This window comes from Ruditapes philippinarum, unplaced genomic scaffold (assembly GCF_026571515.1).
Source record: "Ruditapes philippinarum isolate M1 unplaced genomic scaffold, ASM2657151v2 ctg6265_1_1_1_1, whole genome shotgun sequence".
In the NCBI taxonomy this organism is placed as follows: domain Eukaryota; kingdom Metazoa; phylum Mollusca; class Bivalvia; order Venerida; family Veneridae; genus Ruditapes; species Ruditapes philippinarum.
In genome coordinates, this window is record NW_026865251.1 from 52,991 (window position 1) to 73,458 (window position 20,468).

General features: G+C 30.8%; 2 protein-coding genes across 4 annotated transcripts in view; one reads left to right on the top strand and one right to left on the bottom strand.

The window, feature by feature from the left end:
- Positions 1-20,468, top strand: part of LOC132728363 (C2 domain-containing protein 5-like) — a 79,028-nt gene that overhangs the window by 15,890 nt on the left and 42,670 nt on the right. Inside the window, 5 exon segments of the mRNA XM_060714017.1 lie at positions 17,363-17,850; positions 18,533-18,627; positions 19,264-19,356; positions 19,359-19,374; positions 20,171-20,285. Coding sequence (XP_060570000.1) covers positions 17,363-17,850; positions 18,533-18,627; positions 19,264-19,356; positions 19,359-19,374; positions 20,171-20,285 — 807 coding nt within the window.
- Positions 5,232-10,002, bottom strand: LOC132728358 (uncharacterized). Of its 3 annotated transcripts, none has more exons than XM_060714012.1 (2): positions 9,119-10,002; positions 5,232-7,726 (listed from the first exon to the last, which is right to left on the bottom strand). In XM_060714012.1, the coding sequence occupies exon 2, from the start codon at positions 7,629-7,631 to the stop codon at positions 5,526-5,528; it is 2,106 nt and encodes a 701-aa protein (XP_060569995.1). In that variant the 5' UTR covers positions 7,632-7,726; positions 9,119-10,002; the 3' UTR covers positions 5,232-5,525. The 3 variants fall into 3 exon arrangements, with proteins under 3 accessions (XP_060569995.1, XP_060569994.1, XP_060569996.1); XM_060714011.1 differs by having other exon boundaries at positions 5,232-7,632; positions 9,119-9,998; XM_060714013.1 differs by lacking the exon at positions 9,119-10,002 and adding an exon at positions 8,383-9,102 and having other exon boundaries at positions 5,232-7,632.

Here is a 20,468-nt window from a genome sequence, read left to right on the forward strand (position 1 = left end):
TCTTTTTAGCTCACCTAACCACGAAGTGGTCAAGGTGAGGTATAGTGATGGGGCTATGTTCGTTGTCGTGCGTCGTCAACAATTGGGTTGTTAACAGTCTAGCAGTCACAGTTTTGATTGGATCATCATCAAACTTTGTCAGAATGTTTGTCTCAATGAAACACAGATTGAGTACTAGGTCAAAAACTAGGTCACAGGGGCTAAAATTAGAAAAATGTTGTGGTTCGCAGGCCTTGACATTAACTTTTTTATTTGGTTGTCCTGTCAGAGCAAGTACTTTTGAAAATTACTTGCCCTGACCCAAAGCTTGCTTGCCCTGACCTAAACCGGTAAAGTGTTGAAAACAACCCTACATTTATAAGTAAGGTTTGAGAAAAAGGGTTGGCAATCTATGAAAATGGGGTTTATTTATACTCTTATCATGCATGGGTTTCATTATAAGCCGTACAGGCTTATAATTTTAAGAAATTAAGACATTTTGTGACAAAATCATACTCATTTTTTTACTAAAATTGGTTGGATATAGAAGGAAGGTGTGACATAATACAAGGAGAAAAAAGGGGCTAAACAAGATTTTAAAATGTTTTCAGTAATTCAATTACATGTATTTTGAAGAAAAAAAAAATTTAAAAAAAATGGTTATTGTGACAAAAAAAAGAAGTTTTGTGCATTTAATTTTGATATATAAAAATCACTTAGATAAAGAACTTTCTTCATAAAAGAATTTTTATAAAGTTGTGGACAGAAACTTTGTAGGTTTTTTGTTTACCACGCCTTAAGTCGCGAAAATATGTGACAATTTCATTTACCGATTTTGTATTCTTTTTACTTTCTTAATTTACATCTTTTTTCCTTGTGGATATGACCCTGTAACACATTTGTAGATGAATTGTTATTATTTTCACAATTATCTACAGGAGAAACGTTTTTTCTTTGAGGATATACGATAAATTTTAGATTTTAACGGCAAAAATAAACAGCCAGAAATCGGCAAATCTTTAGACAGCTAAAGTAAACTTTAAGTTCAAGGTTGTGATTTGAACTTTAACAGGGTTTGAACACCTTTAATAAGAAGAGGTGTTGACATAATTAATAATGCTAATCAAGTTTTGACATATACATCAGACAACCGGTCTGTGTACATGTACAATTGCCCCTGCTGTGAGGTTCGTTATTTATCGTCTCCACAAATGTGATTCGTTCTAATTAAGTCTAATTAAGATTGAAATTGTAATTTGAAAGGATTATTGGTCATAATATTGGAATTTAATATGTTTACTTATGATTTTTTTCACTTGCCCTGTCGGACAAGTTCTTTTGAAATCACTTGCCCTGACCAAACTTTTGGTTGTCCTGAGCAGTCGGACAACCGTTAATGTCGAGCCCTGGGTTCGAGTCCCGGGTATGGCGTGCCAATTTTTCGTGCGAGTTGTGAGGTCTTATGTATGCCCCACATTAAATATAAACCCCACAAGTATGGTCTTAAATAGACTGATGCCCTGTATATGGAGGAATGTAACTGTATATACGAGGGTTGTCCCAATATTCTGTGACAAGATTGTTTAAAAGCTAAATAAAAACAGATACGAATTTGATATTTTAATATGTTATAAACCCATATAATTTAAACATTTTCACAAATTTTCATAGATAAATATCAACAAACAACAAAAATATGCCATAAACACCATGGCAACTAACTGAATAGCGGTGCACGTCCGACGTCAAAGACGGCGTTAAATCTATATAAGGTGCCTTTCTCAAATACTCTCAATGGTTTTCAACACAATAATGGTACCCATAAATCGTCAATTTTTGACTTAAATCATGTGGTTGTTAATGTCTGTTGAATGTTTGGATGGCAAACATTAATTTTTGCTATACGCGAACTTCCGGTCTCGTTACACCTGTTTTTAGCTGTAGGAAAAAGGCGACGAAGATCGGTCTTCCTATCCGTGTTTTCCTTATTTTGGCTTTTTGTAGCGCAAAACTCTGGTTCCGTTCATGCCTTTTGTACACAAATGCCCAGAATATGTTGCTAAACTGTTCTGTTTGGTATATTTGTTGAAAATCGTAACATGTGTCATCTAGAAATAGTCATGAAACCTGAGTGACATGTTCACTGCGCCGCAAATTCTTCGAACGTCGCCATTTGAACTTTCCTATTTTATATGAGATATTTTCATTTATTCGTATCTTTTTCGTTTCTTAAGTTATTTAACTAAAATTTTCAGAGATGATTTAAACATAGCAGCATCTAGGAAGTCAACATGACATGGTGCAGACACATCATCAGATATTTGAAATATACGTTATTAATTTCAGCCTATTCATAACAAAATGTAAATTATTTGACGTGCGCCGGCAACTCAAACCAATGTCGTTAATACTGCAATTTCTAAGTAATTAGGGTAAATTTTTTGTAAATGATTTGTTGTAATGTTAAATAATAAACTTAACGGTTATATGTGTGAATTATTTTCTATTGGCGTTAAAAATGAACATGCTATAAAATTTGTCACGGACTTTTGGGACAACCCTCGTATATATATCATATAAGGTTTAAAATTGTTGTGTAAAAATAGAGAGAATCTTTTGATAATTTCTTTGAAGAGGCACACAAAAAATTAGGTTGATGTGTTATGAATTGTCTGACAAGTGAATAGATAATGACAATACTGTCATAACTTAGTTTTAAAGTGAATTGAGTTCCACTTATGTTACATTGACTAGTCAGAAAAAAGTGTCTGGAAAACATATTTTCTAAGTTTTATTGTAGTTAATAACAGACTGCTCTTCTTATGCAAAAAAAAGAAGTAATTATATTTACATCAATTTTCTGTGGAATATAAACACAATGTTTAAACAAACTGCTCCTCTAGATGTACTTGTATCAAAATGAACTGAGAAAGTTTTTAGACTCTTGAGTGATACATTTATATCAAAATGTTAAATTGGATTTATATATATGTGTGGGGTCTTTAGAGATATTTCAAAGTGATATCAAAAGGGACTTGTTTGTATAAAGGCTCTACAGATTTATATCAGGAAGTTGAATATTTATCAAAATGATAAAAAATGGAATTTGTGTCTGTGTTTGATATAAAAATATATCAAAAAGCTATTAAATGGGACTTGTTTCTGTGTATGATGTAATAATATATCAAAAGGATATCAAATGGGTCTTGTGTCTGTGTATGATGTAATAATATATCAAAAGGATATCAAATGGGTCTTGTGTCTGTGTAGGATGTAATAATATATCAAAAGGATATTAAATGGGTCTTGTGTCTGTGTAGGATGTAATAATATATCAAAAGGATATTAAATGGGTCTTGTGTCTGTGTATGATGTAATAATATATCAAAAGGATATTAAATGGGTCTTGTGTCTGTGTATGATGTAATAATATATCAAAAGGATATTAAATGGGACTTGTGTCTGTGTATGATGTAATAATATATCAAAAGGATATTAAATGGGACTTGTGTCTGTGTATGATGTAATAATATATCAAAAGGATATTAAATGGGTCTTGTGTCTGTGTATGATGTAATAATATATCAAAAGGATATTAAATGGGACTTGTGTCTGTGTATGATGTAATAATATATCAAAAGGATATTAAATGGGTCTTGTGTCTGTGTATGATGTAATAATATATCAAAATGATATCAAATGGGACTTGTGTCTGTGTATGATGTAATAATATATTAAAAGGATATTAAATGGGACTTGTGTCTGTGTATGATGTAATAATATATCAAAAGGATATCAAATGGGACTTGTGTCTGTGTATGATGTAATAATATATCAAAAGGATATTAAATGGGACTTGTGTATGATGTAATATTATGTCAAAAGGATATTAAATGGGACTTGTGTCTGTGTATGATGTAATAATATTTCAAAATGATTTTTAATGGGACTTGTATCTGTGTTTGATATAATAATATATCAAAATGATATTTAATGGGACTTTTGTCTGTGTTTGATGTAATTATATATCAAAAGGATATTAAATGGGTCTTGTGTCTGTGTATGATGTAATAATTTATCTAAAGGATATTAAATGGGTCTTGTGTCTGTGTATGATGTAATAATATATCAAAAGGATATTAAATGGGACTTGTGTCTGTGTTTGATGTAATAATATATCAAAATGATATCAAGCTATATGTGATATGAGTATTAGAGAATAAAATCAAAATTTGGATATTAAAGAAGGAAAGATGAATGTGGATCAGGCTGGGACAAGAAATCAAGGTTTGAGTTGTAAAACTGACATGTATTATGACATGTCTATGTTGTATATAGATGAAATAAAAGAAATCTATGACAAAATCATATATGATTATGAATTTAATATGACATCAAAGAAGTTGAGGTTTGAATATCAGTGTTAGTAATGGATGTTAGTATATTATTTATAGATATAAGCTGAGATATCTAGGATAATGGACACTAATGTTTTGGTTCAGGGCAAATCTTTAATGTCATTAGAAATATAAATGATATTAACACAAACAAGATGGATATCATTATAAGAATAATATCTGTATAGTATGAAAATAGTATCAATGGACAGAGGGAAGTTATTGTGAATATAGAATATAGAATGATATCAATAAAAGATATCAAAAGATATCAAATATTGAGTTTTTAAATGAGTGTTTAAATGAATTCTAGAACTAGAATAAGATATTTACATTCAATGAGTAGTGGAATTCTTCCTCTATCACAGCATAACACACATGTATGTTTAATAGATTCACCCTTTCACTAATAATTTAATGGAATATCCTTGCCCAGATTTAAATTTGGAAGTATCTAATATTATTTTACAAATAAAACGGCTGCCACTCGATTTAACAATTTTTACATCATTCTGTGGCTTTGATGATTTCTCAGTATGTGCAAAATTATTAGCTGAATAGTACATTTTCTGACAAGCATGTGTCGGGGTTTTCGGCGACAATTTCTAGTTATTACAAAAGTTTGTTAAGTTAAAATTTGTTTAGGGTTTGCATTCAATGGTTGAAACATAAGAATTGCAGCCACCCTTTATTATTGCGTGATAATGTAAGAGGCCATTAAATGAATTCAATATGCATCTCTTAGCTCAGCACGCCCACCAAATTTTTTTTTTAAAGACATAGACCTTCTCAAGTAAAGTCTAAGAAAAAGCCTAAAAAGAATACTTAGAAATGTTTAAGGCAGTAAGAGGTCAATACAGTTTTATTTTTTTTATTTCATACTTTATGACAGTATAAGATTATAAATATCATGTCACATATTAGTTGCTAATTCGTATGAAAGTATAACTGAAAGACCCTCAAATGTGTAGTGAAAAGTTAAAAACTTGGTTACATTCACTTTGATTGTGTTATTTGAAACTAAAAAGTTACAGAAAGAATGATGACAGGCATAATTTTAACATCTGAGTCAGTTTGATACAAACAAGCAGTATAATTATGATCATTAAAAACTTAATTTGTAACACTGTCACTGTTTTTGACCCCTTATTATTGGCTAGCCAATAAGCCAGAAAGGAGCTTACATATATGTATGATTGCTACATTGTTTCTTGCCCTTTGTTGAAGAGAAAGCAGGTAGCAGTTTAATGCGTGTTGAGGTCTGTTTTCTTGTTCCATACATTGCCCTAAGATGTTTAAGGCTGTTTCTCTATGTGAAAGGTTTACATCAGTTACTATGGTTCTTATAAGTTTACTAAGTGCTTGTTTTTGATCTTGATGTCTTTGTAGATGCCTGTAGATCTTGTAGTGTAGGAAGTATAGAAAAGGTAGAGAATCAACTACAGCCCAGTCCATCCAATAGTCTATAAGCTGATCTCTATGTATCCTGTCATCTTGTGTAGATCTGAACATTTCATATTGTAGTTCATGAGGAACACAGTTGATCTCTTCCTGTATAAATCTGACACAGAATGATGTAATATGTTTGATACAGTCCTCACTTTGTTCACCACAGACCCTCTTGTATTCTGCTGTTACTGCTGGTAGAGGCTTATCCCAGCAGCCACAGATAAGTACAACAGGATAAGAGTAATATTGTTGTTCAGTGTGTCTCAGAATTAGTTCAGCTTTCTCCATATCTCCTGTACTGTAAAGCACTGAAGCCAATTTGAGTCTGCTAGATGATATATCTGAGTTTAAACCAGCTGATAGCCAAACCAATGCTCGGGGTGACACTTGATCATTTTCACCAATGCTGAATGATGCTAGGATAGATCCAAAGGTGGTAAAAAGAAAAGGTGCTAGAAACTTGAATGCAGCCTGATCTAATCTATTACCATTAACATTGAAAGTAATTAGTTTACCTATACAATGCTTCATTGTTCGAATGTTTTTATTTTGTAAATGTTTTAAAACAAGCATATGATTTAAGCTTTTAACGTATGCTTTGTTTAAATATTCTGAGGTCATAAAATGTTCATTCATTTCAATAGAAGATAGATATTGATATGCTCCATTTGGTACCATGTTCAGTTTAACTTGCAGTCTATGACCAAGATCATCAATATCAATTGTAAGTAACTTTTGTTTGTCATTCTGTAAAAAATCACTTATTTTTTTTAATAGTTCATGTTTTTTTTCAGCTGTAAATTGCCCTGCCATCAAATTATTTTCTCTGATAATGAAATGTGAACAACGGTCATTCTGTACACAGCTATGTAATTCTAATAAGCAGTATGTTAAGCATATAAATAAATTGTTCTCTGTCCATATACTTGACTCTGTGTTTTCTATACAGTGTAATAGAACTGTTTTACACATGAAACTTGATATATTGATTTCATCCTGAGGATTAAGGAAGGATTTAAGAATCATTTTCAATAATACATAGCACCTTATTTGTGTTATATTCAGATTGAAGATAAGACATCTTTCTGCCAATGTTGTAGATATTCTCCATTCCAGTTCAGGATATACACTGACTTTACTTCCAGTTGGAACTACAAAACACCCAGTACTGGCTGCATATCTTCTCATGTCTTGTGTTGGCCATCTGCCAATACCTTGTCTATCTAACAAACCTGATGCTGATTGATGCAAGGATTTACAGGGTAAAGCTAACACATGGTCTGAATCATATAGTCCATGTTGTCCTTGTCTAGCAAGTGATGGTCCATGCTCTACAACACCTGGCACCATACCATGTAATACTGTGTTTTTAAACAATATTCTTCCACTTCTATCAGTTATATGGTGTTCATTAGGAATGTAAGTGGCAGGAAGAGGTACTTCACGTAAGAGCAGTTGTAAGAAACAATAACCAGGGGTAGTGTTCTCATCCTGTATCATGAGATAGTTTCTCTTGCCATGTTCCCACTCTGACCAGTCTTGTATTATATTGTAAACATGGGAACAGACTAGTATATCAACGTCTGAATCAAGTCCTCTAGTAGTTGTACCTTCACTCTGACTACCTAGATAATATTGAGTCATGTTGAATGTATCAATTAACCTGTACATGATATTTTCCAAAGTCTCTTTCAGCATGTAATGTCTTCTTCTTCTCATCACCATTCTTTCATTGACACCAATGTCATCTAAAACCTCTGATAACATCAATGATAGGTTTTCTCTGTACTCATGTTCTTGAAACATTCTGTAATATATTAGTAAAAGGAAAAATGTTGAAGTCACTCACTAAATTTATTTTGTCACATACTTTTATTTGTTGCTTATTTGCCCTTGATGTCCTAGAACAGAAAGGAAAAGCAAGTATTGATATTATGAAATTTTCAGGTAGATATCAATTAAATAATAATAAAATAATAATAATATAATAATAATAATGATATTGTATAGATTTGTTCCTTTATCTACATGTATTTGTTTTGTTATTCTCCTAACTTTAATTTATTATTAGAATCAGGTTTTGTTATAAGGTTTTATTTTCTAAATACTTTATTGATGCAAATTTTTACTAAAAGTTTCTGTTATGGTGGATTTACTTCCACTATGTTGTGACTTAAAACTTTACTACTATAAAAAAAACTTTGTTTTTTCCATTTTTGTTAAAAAAAAAAACGATTTATCAGTAGTTAATTGAATTATGTCCCTTAAAATAGTTTTAGCTTTTTGCATTTCAGAGTTACATTTATGATAATTATTTAAGGCTTTGATACATCAATATATAGTTTATAAGTTTGATAAATTTTCAGTTTTTTTTTTTTTTTTTAAATTAACATTATATTACATTGTAACTTGAAGCAGACGCTTAACTTGGAAGCTACTTGAATCAAACACTAACTAAATTAATAATATAATATTAATATTGCATCCAATAAATTTCTGAAATAAGTTATTTACTCAAATGTGAAATTGTGTTTAAAAAGATAAATTTTAAACTTACTTTGAAAGTTATATTTGACACTATGTTTTGAACTTTCTGTTTGACAAGGTTGTAAGTTGGAAAGTTTAGTATTTTTACTTCCTCTTTTGGTTTTGAATGAAAATATAAAGGGGAGTAACTCACTTCATAAAATTTAATTTGATTTTTTTTCCCTGTTTAAATTTGTTTTTGCCTATTTTAAGTGAAAAACTATATAGGTATACAAAATAGTTATATGGCTATATCTCTTTTGATAAAATGTGTCATATATCTTTTTAGAATATGGTGATTTATTTTAATTGTACATTAATTTACATGCAATATTCTTTAAAAACAGGTCTTAATAAATTCTGTACTGTATAAATAAACTTTATTCTGTATCACTAGAAATGATACAAAAACTTGTCAAGAGTTTGAATAAAATAGACACAAGACATATACAAACCTATAGTCAGTGTACTTGTATGTTTTTCTAAGTGTATATAAATATCTGAAGAAAAACACTTGAAGCTTTTGGGTAAGACATTTAACTTTTCCATCTTTTTTGCCATATATATTTTCAGGCACTTGTTTTTAATATATAACCATATAAAATAAACATAATGACTCAATATTTTAACATGACTTTGAAGACTCTTTAATCAAACACAAACTAATTTGATAATTTGCATATTTACATTGAATATTTTCTTAAATAATGTACATTTGTATTTATTAAAATGTAAAATTATGTGTTTAAAGATAAATTTGAACTTACTTTTAAAGTTGTATTTGACAGCATCAGTACGTCTTGAAAATAATTGAGAAAAAAATATTGTGTTGACTTTCTGTTTGACAAAGTTGGAAATTCCTCTTTTGGTTTTAAATGAAAATATGGAAGGGAAATAACTCACTTCCTCTTCCTGTTGTTATGAAATTTAATTTGATTATTTCCCCTGTTATTTTTTTTGCTTATTTCAAGAGAAAAATGATATATGTATAAAAAATAATTATATGGCTATACCTCTTCTGATAAAATTTGTCATATATCTTTTTAGAATATGGTGATTTATTTTGATTGTACATTAATTTGCCTGCAATATTCTTTAAAAACAGGTCATAAAAATTCTGTTTCGAAATTTTTTTACTGTATATAATTATAAACTTTATTCTGTATCACTAGAAATTGTAAAAAAAAAACTTAAGTTAAGGATTTGATTTTATTTTGTTTTAGACACAAGACATATACAAACCTATAGTCAGTGTACTTGTATGTTTTTCTGAAGTGTATATAAGTATCTGAAGAAAAACACTCAAAGCTTTTGGGTAAGACATGTACATTGAACATTTAAATTAGCCTTAAAACACTCGAAGCTTTTAGGTAAGACATATACACAGCCCTCTTTTGGCCATATATTTTTCAGGCACTTGTTTTAAATATATAACCGTATAAAATAAACATAATGACTTAATATTTAAGACATTTAATGAAATGAGTAAAGTGTAACTGAAGAAATATATATTTATTGCAATAAATGTTTCTTCTTATGTAAGTTTTTAGGAGAATCAACTTTGTCTTGAAGTTAAGTCTTGATTTTCTCTCCTATTTAACAAATTAACTGAGTTTTATTGGATGAAAGAGTTATAAGTCACTAACTGAATATATTTGGCTTTGAGAAAATGCATTATCTATCAGTCTTTTAAAATATTTAAGACATCATGCCTTTGAGATTAAGTTTAAAAACCTCAGGGAAACTTTGGGACAGGGAAATAAACTTTAAAATTCTGATGGAAATTCAAAACATTACGTTTGAAGGGAAAACATCAAATAATAAATGTTAACAATTTAATTTGAAATTGAAAGTGTTAAATAATTTTATTGATGAATATGAATTCTAATGGTATATATTTAATTCTTCACAATTGAATTTGTTTTGTTTGTAGTTATGATGATAATATGTGACAGCTATGTGACACACTGAGTGATAATATTGACATTTTGATGAAAATAGGTGACACTGTTGGTACAATTAATTATATAGTGTTGAATGGACTAAGTGATATCCTTAGTGATAGCTTTAATTGGTATTTTAATTTAGATATTGATAAATAATTGAATGATATAAGCTATCATCAAAGTATAATGATGATAGAATTTATCTTAAATCTTTGATATGAATCACACTTGGTGAAAATATTTGATAATTTGTGACACTTGTTACAATGAAATGTGACACTTTGTGATAGAATGTGACACTCTTTATGATGCTATAGAGTCTAAGTAATGTGCTATTTAGTAAATTTTAGTAATGATAGTAGACAGTCTTAGTGAAAATATGTAATATTCATGGAGAAAATATGTGCCAACACTTTTGTATTAGATAAATTAAGCACGAAGTGTTAATTGAAGTGGCCTCCAGCTTTCCATTTTTTTTTTTTTTGATAAATTGTTTCATATATTGTCAGATCAAAAGAATTAAGGTGGAAAATACCCCTTGATACATGTAATCTACTGGTTTGCTCTTTTTTTTTTAAATTACCAAAGCAGACAAATTGTTTCCTGGTATTATTTTTTAGACAAAAGGTCAATTATGTGTTATAAATAGCTCAATGGGATGCTGTTTCAAGAAGGCTTTAAACAGTGATATGATGCACTTTTTCACAATAAAATTACTGAAATACTTAGTTATTGTTTTTTCCAACAGAAAAAAACCCAAAACAGAATGCTGCTTTAATGACATTCTTAGTGATAATATGCTATACTTCTGTGTACTGCAGTAAAACTGTGAAAGACTAAATCTTTACTTTATTAAGACTTGTTGGTATATATATGGTATTTTTTCATATACAGTAACTATGTAAAAATTGTTTCCATTTGTGGTGAAATATTAAGATATTTTTGATAGAGTGTTTGCAGGGGCGTATCACATTTCATTCTCTAATACTCATATCACATATAGCTTGTGCTGCAAGTTTGTTTTGATGATTTCTTGGTCAAGTTTGAATATGGGTCACCTGGGTCATTATTAACTGGCCAAATATAGAAAAAAACTTTGTTAACACTCTAGAGGTCACATTTTTGACTCAATTGTCATCAAACTTGGTCAGAATGCAGACATTGCTTGAATGTGGTTGATGGGTCAGGGTAGCGATCTAGGGTCATCATGGCCCTCTTGTTATTTTTCAAAGCAAAAACTGTTAACAATGAAAAGAGATTTTAATTCTGAGTGCATTGTTGAATGGTATTGCTTTAACATGGACTTCAGAAATCCATTACTGTATCACAAGAGCATGTAAATCGAATACTAGAAATTTTGGATATCACTGTCTAAAAAGCATACTTTCAGGACTGGTGCATTTTTAAGGTAAAATACGGTAATTTGAAATTCTATTATTTCAAATACATTGTAACTAGTATCTCACTTTTTCTGAATTGCTGTATGGTAAAAGTCTTTCACAAATTGAAGCTTTTCTAATGTGCTTATGGAAAAGTTCAGTGGAATATTGTGTTTTACATATGTGCCGCGCCATGACAAAACCAACATAATGTGTTTGAGACCAGCATGGATCCAGACCAGCCTGTGCATCCGCGCAGTCGGATCAGGATCCATGCTGTTCGCTTACAAACCCTATTACAAGTAGAGGTACTGATAGCGAACAGCATGGATCTTGATCAGTCTGGGTGGATGCGCAGGCTGGTCTGGATCCATGCTGGTCGCAAAAACACTATGTTGGTTTTGTCATGACGCAGCTCATATTACATTTTACATATTACATGTCATGTACTGCCAAATATTTGCCATGAAATCTTGGGTTATAAAGTCCTTTCTGTATAAATTTTGATTTTTAATTTAATGCATTAAATTTTGTGCTGTTATATTTTATTAATATGTTTAAGGATGTTATAATATTTTGGCACCAGTTCTAAAACTTAATTATCTTAAAGGTTTTTTTTTATTTTTGTTTTTGCTTTTAAATTATGATTGTGCAACCAGAACAGTCCAAGATCAGCAGGGGCTCACCCACATTCATTTTTCTCACTCATTTGGGAAAAGGCTTTAGCCTCTTGATTTTGGGAAATATTAATGCTAAAACTTGGGAATTTGGGAAGTTAAAATGCTGGTTTAGATTTTTTAGGAAAACTGCATAATTTTTAAGAAAATTTTAAATGGGAAGGCCTTTAATGGGCCCTTATTATATAAGGTGAAAAATCACTGACCCATACTGTCTGATCATGATGTACACAGTGTTTGATTTTCAATCAGTATATATTTTCAAATTTCCCCTAAAAATGATGAATAGTTTTGTCCAGATTATAAGATGGGCAAGTCCATTTAAGATTTTAAGTGTGTTTGGGTGAAATTATATTCTAGGTGGAGATTTCCAGGGTTTTGTTAAAAATATTGGCAACATTTTTGTTCGATGAATTAACAAGATTATTATGCTAGTTATTGTTGCTGACTCTAGGCCATCATATTTTTTTACCGTCCGTTTGAAACATATGATAATCTCCAGGTTGAAACATACAAATATCTGATCTTTAAAGTATACAGTTATATCCCCTTTGAAACACACAGTTATTTCCTTTTTGAAACATACTATAATCTCCCCTTTTAAACATACAATTATCTCCCCTTTAAAGTATACAGTTATCTCCCCTTTGAAACATACAGTTATCTCCCTTTTGAAACATACAATAATCTCCCATTTTAAACATATAATTATCTCCCTTTTGAAACATACAATTATCTCCCCTTTGAAACATATAATAACCTCCCCCTTTGAATGAAATTACAATTAAAATCCCCTTTGAAACATACATTTATCTCCCCCTTTGAAACATACAGTTATCTTTTTTTGAAACATACAGTTCCTCTTTGAAACATACAGTAATCTCCCCCTTTGAAACATACAATTCTCTGAAACATACAGTAATCTCCCCCTTTGAAACATACATTTATCTCCCCCTTTGCAACATACAAGAATTTCCCCTTTGAAACATACAATTCTCTCCCTTGAAACAACAAGACAAAATAATGTTCCAGCCAGTTTCAAAACAGGGAAACTTTTTAGAATTTGATAATGAGTACCATTCTAATTAAAATTGAAATGTTTAAAAGACTGTTTACCAGTCTTGGTTTATTCTTAATGACAAATTTTGATATTTTTTGCTCAATATACACCATTGGGGTAGAAAGCCAGTTTAGAAAATAGTTAGATTTGGTAAGATTTCATGTATGTAATATATATATATTTTGAAATATAGTCAAAATCCTTCAAATATTCCATGTTTGTACTTTATATATTATAAATTAATATAAGTATAAATTATTTAGTCTTCAGCCTGCAAGCCGGTATATAACTCGGTACTGATGGTGATTTTAAAATTTCTTTATTTACTTTTTAAATTGTGTAAGCTTATTGCCAATTTCAAAAACAAATCAGCATTGTAAAGTTTGATGATGACAAAATTAAAAAAAAAATCAAGTTAAAAATGTAAGATAGGGTAAACCCACCCACAGCTTACATGCTATATTCAAGGATTTTGACTGTATTTTCAGGAATGATGAGTGATTGTGGTGATTTTTTGTGCATGTAGTTATCATTCTTTTCTCTTTGAAACAAATCATCTGATTATATATTAACCATATTAATGTTTTTATTTAATAAACTAATATTTTTATATTTTTGTGACAACTGACATGTCATGTCACTAAGATATTCCTGTGATATTATTTGATCTACCTTGTTGTATAATGTACTTATTTTTTGTCTTTGGTGTGGCTTTTTTCCTTGCCTCCGACTTCTTTTTAATGTTCAGTTTTTTGTTGTTGTACTCTGCTGTCTTTCCCAAAAGTCTGTCTGTGTTGTAAATTGTTGTTTTTCTATCAATGTTTTGTTTTCTTTGTTTTCCTTGTTGCTTTTGGTCATTTTTGTACATGTATCTTAAGTCATAATTGATGTCTTTTGTTCTATTTGTTTTGTTGGTCTCCTTTATGACTTTGTTATGATTGTTGTCTTCGGTTTCCATTGTTGACTTTGGTCTTTTAGTACTCTCTTTGGTCTCAAAAGTTGGATCTATTGTGTTTCCTTTGGTCTTTCTACCTATCCTTTACCTACCCTTGCTCTTTGTCTTTCTTATCAACTTTGGTCTCCATTGTTGTATTTTTTCTTCTTTATCATGTTTGGATTAAATTTCCTAACTTTGTCCTCCTTATTAACTTTGGTCCCTATTGTTGTATTTTGTTGTTTTTTCTGTTAACTTTGGTCTTAATTGCCGTATTTTGTTCTCCTTGCTAACTTTAGTCATTATTGTTGTCTGTTGTCTTTTCTGTTAACTTTGATCTTGATTGATGTATTTTGTCTTGATTGTTAACTTTTCTTTGTCATAATCTTTGTCTTTTATTTTCACTGTTAAGAAATGAAACAAGTTTTTAGTTTTTATTTGTCAATTGAAAAGCAAGGATATAACAAGATAGACATTATGTTTATATTGTTTATTTTTTTAATGTAATATTAATTGTCCTGTCAATTTTGCAAAAACGTTTTTTACATTTTTATAGGTCATATGGACAGTTTACTATTTATAGCACTTTAAGTCCTTTGATATTGAAATACAAAAATATAGTTTGTCCTACGTAGTTAAGTTTGGCTCAACCAGTAATTGCAAGAATTGTATTTCAAGCTAAGTACATTAATAATTTTGGCCATTTTTCAGTCACTGGTTTGAGGTTTTAGTTAGAAATTCCAAACACATTTGTAAAAGAGATTGGAGGGTGTATTAATTGCAAAGCCTACAAGGTCATTATTTTAAAAAAAGGTCAAAGGTTGAAAATGGGTTTAAAAGTCTGGCCTGATAATTCTGAATTCAGTCGATATTTTAGTAATTATGTTGTTCGAGAGAATACTGTACATTGCCAAATACATGTATAATAATGGAGGTCTGATATCTAATATTCAATACAAAATGTCAAAGGTCAAGGTCAGAAAGTTGAAATTCAATGATTAAAAATAGTGTTTAGGCGTGTGATATTTTGTTTCTATATAAAAGGTAATATTTTATTTTCATGGGAGTTTGTCAATGTCATTCGGGTCCACGAATTTAGATTATATTGGTAAGACACATCTTCAATGCTCTAATCAGTTTGATTAACATTTTTTTTTTAATTCACCTTCTAGATTTTGATTCCTTACCTTTTGTACTATACAACTAGAACTTTTAAATAACTTTTTATTTTTTTCTTAAGGAGGCCTTCTGAAAAAAAAAACTGGAAGATTTTTTTTTTATTTAAAAAAATTATCTTTTACTACCTTTTTTTATGGCCATGTTTAATTGGATTGAATTTTACAATTAACCTTTTTCTCTGCCAAAAAATTAAAAAATAAATTTTTTTTTGTTTTTCATTTAAAAAATTTCAAAACCAAAAACCTTAAATTCCCCGTTTTAACCTTACAAACTTATCCCAGTCACAAAAATTTTTTAAACCTGATGTGCTTATTTTCAAAGCTGTAACTGTAAAATGTTTGTTCATACCCCAGAATTAACTAGGAAGAATCCAAAATATTCTTAATTCTGGAGTAAGTCTATTGCACTGTTATAACTTTTCATCTTCATGTCAAGATTTATATTCTGGTCAATAATTAGGGCAAATATTCGAAGGTTTCCTCAATGCAACAGTCATTGTTACTGCCGTTAAATTGGAAAATAGCCCAGAAAAATGTGACGCATACACTTAATGTTAACTGGGGAAAAAAGTTAACCAAATGATGAAATACTTTATTTTTATATAAATTTTGGTATGGGGGGCTGAGGTGATATTTGGATTTGGACTGAAACAGACATTTGTGGTTACTGGGGAACTTACTAAAATGGTTTGCATGTTTTCTTTGGGACTAATTAGAGAAGTTGTTAGTTTGTTATTGCTAAACTGAAAGTACAAAAACCAACCTCCTCATCCTTTATCATCAGCCTATTAATAAATAACAAATTCATCAAACCATCAAAAAACTTTTTTCGATTTTATTTCAGAATAACTAACAGTTTTTGAAAATTTTTTGCAGGGGGGGGGGGGGGGGGGGGGGGGGGCTGATAAGTTTTTTATTTTAAAAAAGGAAAAAAATAAAGAAAAAGTTTTTTTAAAAAAGGGAAAAAAAAGGGGGGTTTTTATTTGGGGAAAATTTTGAAATTTTAAATTGCAAATTTTTTGAGTTAAAAATTTTTAAAAAAAATGATTTTGAAAAAATATTAAACTTTATAGTTTTATTTAAGGGAAAATTTTTAAAAAAAAGAATTTGTTTTTCACCCAAAAAATTTTTTTATTTTTTAAAAGTTTTTCAAAAAAAAGGTTTGCAAAAAATTTTTTTTAACCCCTGAAAACTTTGTTTTTTGGGGGGTTTTTTTTGGGGGATCTTTTCCCCCAAAAAGGAACGTTTTTTCCCCTTTTTTAAATGGGGGCCTCCAAGTTAAAAACCCCTGTACCAAAGCTCCAGTAAAAAAGTGGCTGCAAATTTTAATTTTTTCATAAAATTTAAAAGACCCCCAAAGATAAGGATTTCCAAAAATGATAAAAACATAATAAATTTTGGCAGATTCAGAGTTAATCGAAAAAAGCAATAAATTGTTATCAGCCACATCTAATACATTTAAATATGATACTAAGTAGGATATCATGATATTATTATTTTCATTTATTGTAACAGTCTTTCTGACTTTATACAGTACATAGTTTTGTTTAAAGAGTTTTTATTCTCCTTCTGTAAGACAAGTGCATTATACAAATAAATACTTTCTTCGTAAAAAATATGCAGCTTAAGTAAATAGCTTTCCTTGTATTGAGAATTCTTAAGAAATGCATGCAAGTTGCCAGATTTCTTGGTTTGACATTGTTTAGCTCTGCATTTATCTACTCCTTTTTTTACTAGAATGTCTTTTTTCAAACTTCTTGTTGCTTGGAATTATACGTTACGTAGAATACTAATCCTCTGATATTTAGTGCATTTTGCATTTCTCTTTTCTTTTCAGTTACCAGCGACCTATCGTGCCAGCTCTGTATATCAGCATGCCACTGGTCATAACCAGTAACACCCAGTCACACGCCCATAGACGCTCTTTACACCTTCCTCACTCACACCCCCTAACACCGGTACCTTCCAACACACTTACATCAAACAGTCATTCTACTAAAATGAGCACCTCTGTTGCACACACTGTAGAAAATAACTCCACCCCTAGCTCACCTAGGCAAAGATCACTCACAATTAGCCACACCCATCCTCTAACGGCTCCGCCCATGTCTAAGTCATCACCATCAGATCACAGCTCTGAGCGTTCGCATTTTGCCTTTGATTTCACTTACAGCTCTCCTGTCCCAGAGGAAAACCTAGCGCCCTCCTCCCCACCAGTTTCACATGCACGTAGTACAACCTCCCCTATGAAAGTTACGGGGCCTCCAAGTGGACCGCCAAACAATAGGAGGTCCTCAGATTCAGATATGAGCACTCCGCCTAAAGGTAAGTTCTAGATTTTTTTAGAGATGATTGTATTACTTATTGTTTATTGTATTAGTTTTGAAATTTATTCCTAAACTAAGATCAAAATATATAAAAATATTGTTTATTGGTGGTCTTTACCATATAACAAAAAAAAATCACCTCTGAATAGGTTTTGCTTCAAAATCATTCTGTAAAAAAAAAATTTATTTGGGAAAGCTTCTACTGGCAGAAAATAAGGGTTTAAAGGGTTTTGGTTTTTGAAGATATTAAAGAGTGTTACCCCATGAAGAGGGAACCTGAGGTATTCCCCCAAACAGTAAAGCTGAAAAGCACCATAAAACTTTACGGGTATTTAAACCAAAAAAACCTTCCCAAACAAAAAAAATAAAAATTTTCCTTGCCTTTAAAAAGCGGGAAAAATTGCCATATGACCTTCCTTTGGGTCTTGCAACTAAAGCGCCCAATAAAAAAAAAAATTTTTATATTTTTGTTTTTTAAAAACATAAAAAAAACTTAAAAAAACCCCCTTTTTCCTGAGGACATCGGAATTGCTGTTATGAGTATTATTTTTTAAATTTTTTTTACAAATTTAAAACAAAGTTTACATTGTATTCTTAAACCCAAAGAGTAAAATTTAGCTGCCCCATGCCCTATGATGCATTATTATCAAATACATGTGTTACATTGTTACATGTTTTAGGGAGCAGTCTTGCTGGAAGCAGTGGAAGTGGGAGCGGAAGTGGAACCAAAAATTTCCCCAAACCATGCTCGCAGCAGATTAATATTGAACTTATGGTATGACCTTGAACTTAATTTTGAACTTATGGTATGTGTCACCTTCAACTTAATATTGAACTTATGGTATGACCCTTGACCTTAATATTGAACTTATGGTATGACCTTGAACTTAATATTGTACTTATGGTATGACCTTAAACTCATGAACTTAAAATCTTGTGTGATAGCTCATTTCCTTATTTTCTTTCTTCTTTAGATGAATTTGATGAAGTAAATTAGTTTCCTTAAAACCTTAATCATACTGAATACTATAATGTCATACAGTAGGTACAGGTAGGAGTGGATCTAAGATTGATTAAATATAATGCTTGGAAAACACAATGGGTCTTGATCTTTCAAAATCTATACTTAAGTTATGCCAGGCAGTTATGTTTAGTAGTAGATGAAGTGATATCTGTTTGAAAATTGAATTCCATTTGCCATCAGGTAACCTTTTGCATTAGGCAAATTTACAAAATATACATTGAAGGAGTTTTGAAAAAAAAAATTTTTTAACAAAAAGACTCCAAAGACACTTAATATTCTTGAGTATGCAATTTGAATGAAATGTTTTTACTTCAAGTATGTTATTTGAACTGAAATGGCTTTAGTTTATAACTTCTGATGACAATTTTTTTATGTTTTTTGTTTCAGGAGTATCCATTGTTTACAATGACATCTTTTCCTCCTGGTTTTATCATACATATAGGTGGTGTGGTTGCTGCCAGATCCATTAAACTTTTAGATAAAAAATCCACAATCCAGGTTTGTATTTAGTATTAATGCATTTGAATAAGTTTTGTTACTGATCTTTTTTTTCACTAGATCTTAAAGGGAATTTAACTCACCTATAGTGGTTGGGGCAGTTCTTTGTAGGTACGATTTGCATATAATCTTGATCATGAAGTAGAAGAATAAAACTTTTTTTTGCCAATTCTTACATTTTTCATTCATTATCATATATAAATAAGCGTGAACAGGTGAATTAGACATCTGATAGTGCATTTTGATATTTGAAAAGGCGAGATTTCAGCATTTGATCATCCAAGCGCCTAAATTAATGTCCTGTATATACTGGAATACGGTATTTAGTGTGGTGCACCTTGTCCGGTATATAATATGGTACTAAGTGTGGTACTCAAACACTTTTTTTAGTCTCGCTCATCTCAAAGCTTCACGTCTCGAGATTAGAGTCAATTTTTCCAAAAATTTCAAATTTGTTCCAAGAAATACAAATGATGCCAAGTAATAAATTATGATATATAAAGCACTTTTAGTATATAATAATTGAGCCGTGCCATGACAAAACCAACATAGTGGGTTTTGGACCAGCATGGATCCAGAGCAGTCTGCGCGAATGCGCAGACTGATCAGGATCCATGCTGTTCGCTGTCAGTTTCTCCACTTGTTATAGAGTTGGTAAGCGAACAGCATGGATCCTGATCAGACTGCGCATCCAGACTGCGCGGATGCGCAGGCTGGTCTGGATCCATGCTGGTCGTAAACCCACTATGTTGGTTTTGTTGTGACTCGGCTCAAATTTATTATGTGTTAATTATAGAGGAGCCAGAGACAAGAGATGCCTGGTGGAATGAGGTACGTACTGAGATTCGTTCGCATACGCGAGCCATGGGTTGTCACGCCGTCATTGGTTACTGTGAATTAACTTCTATCTGGTAAATGTATATTTATGTTTTCAAGTAAATATGTTTTACTTACTAAATTACTAGAATGAACTTTTCCAGCTTTCAAGTGTTTTAATATTTTTCTGGTTCTTGGAGCTCTATTTAGTGTTGAGAATTGATTACCTCTAAAGCCGGTGCTAGGGGGTGTGAGGGTATTGCACTTATTCATTATCC

Coding starts and splice junctions, on each gene's coding strand:
- LOC132728358 (XM_060714012.1), bottom strand. CDS start 7,631: ATGTTTCAAGAACATGAGTACAGAGAAAACCTATCATTGATGTTATCA.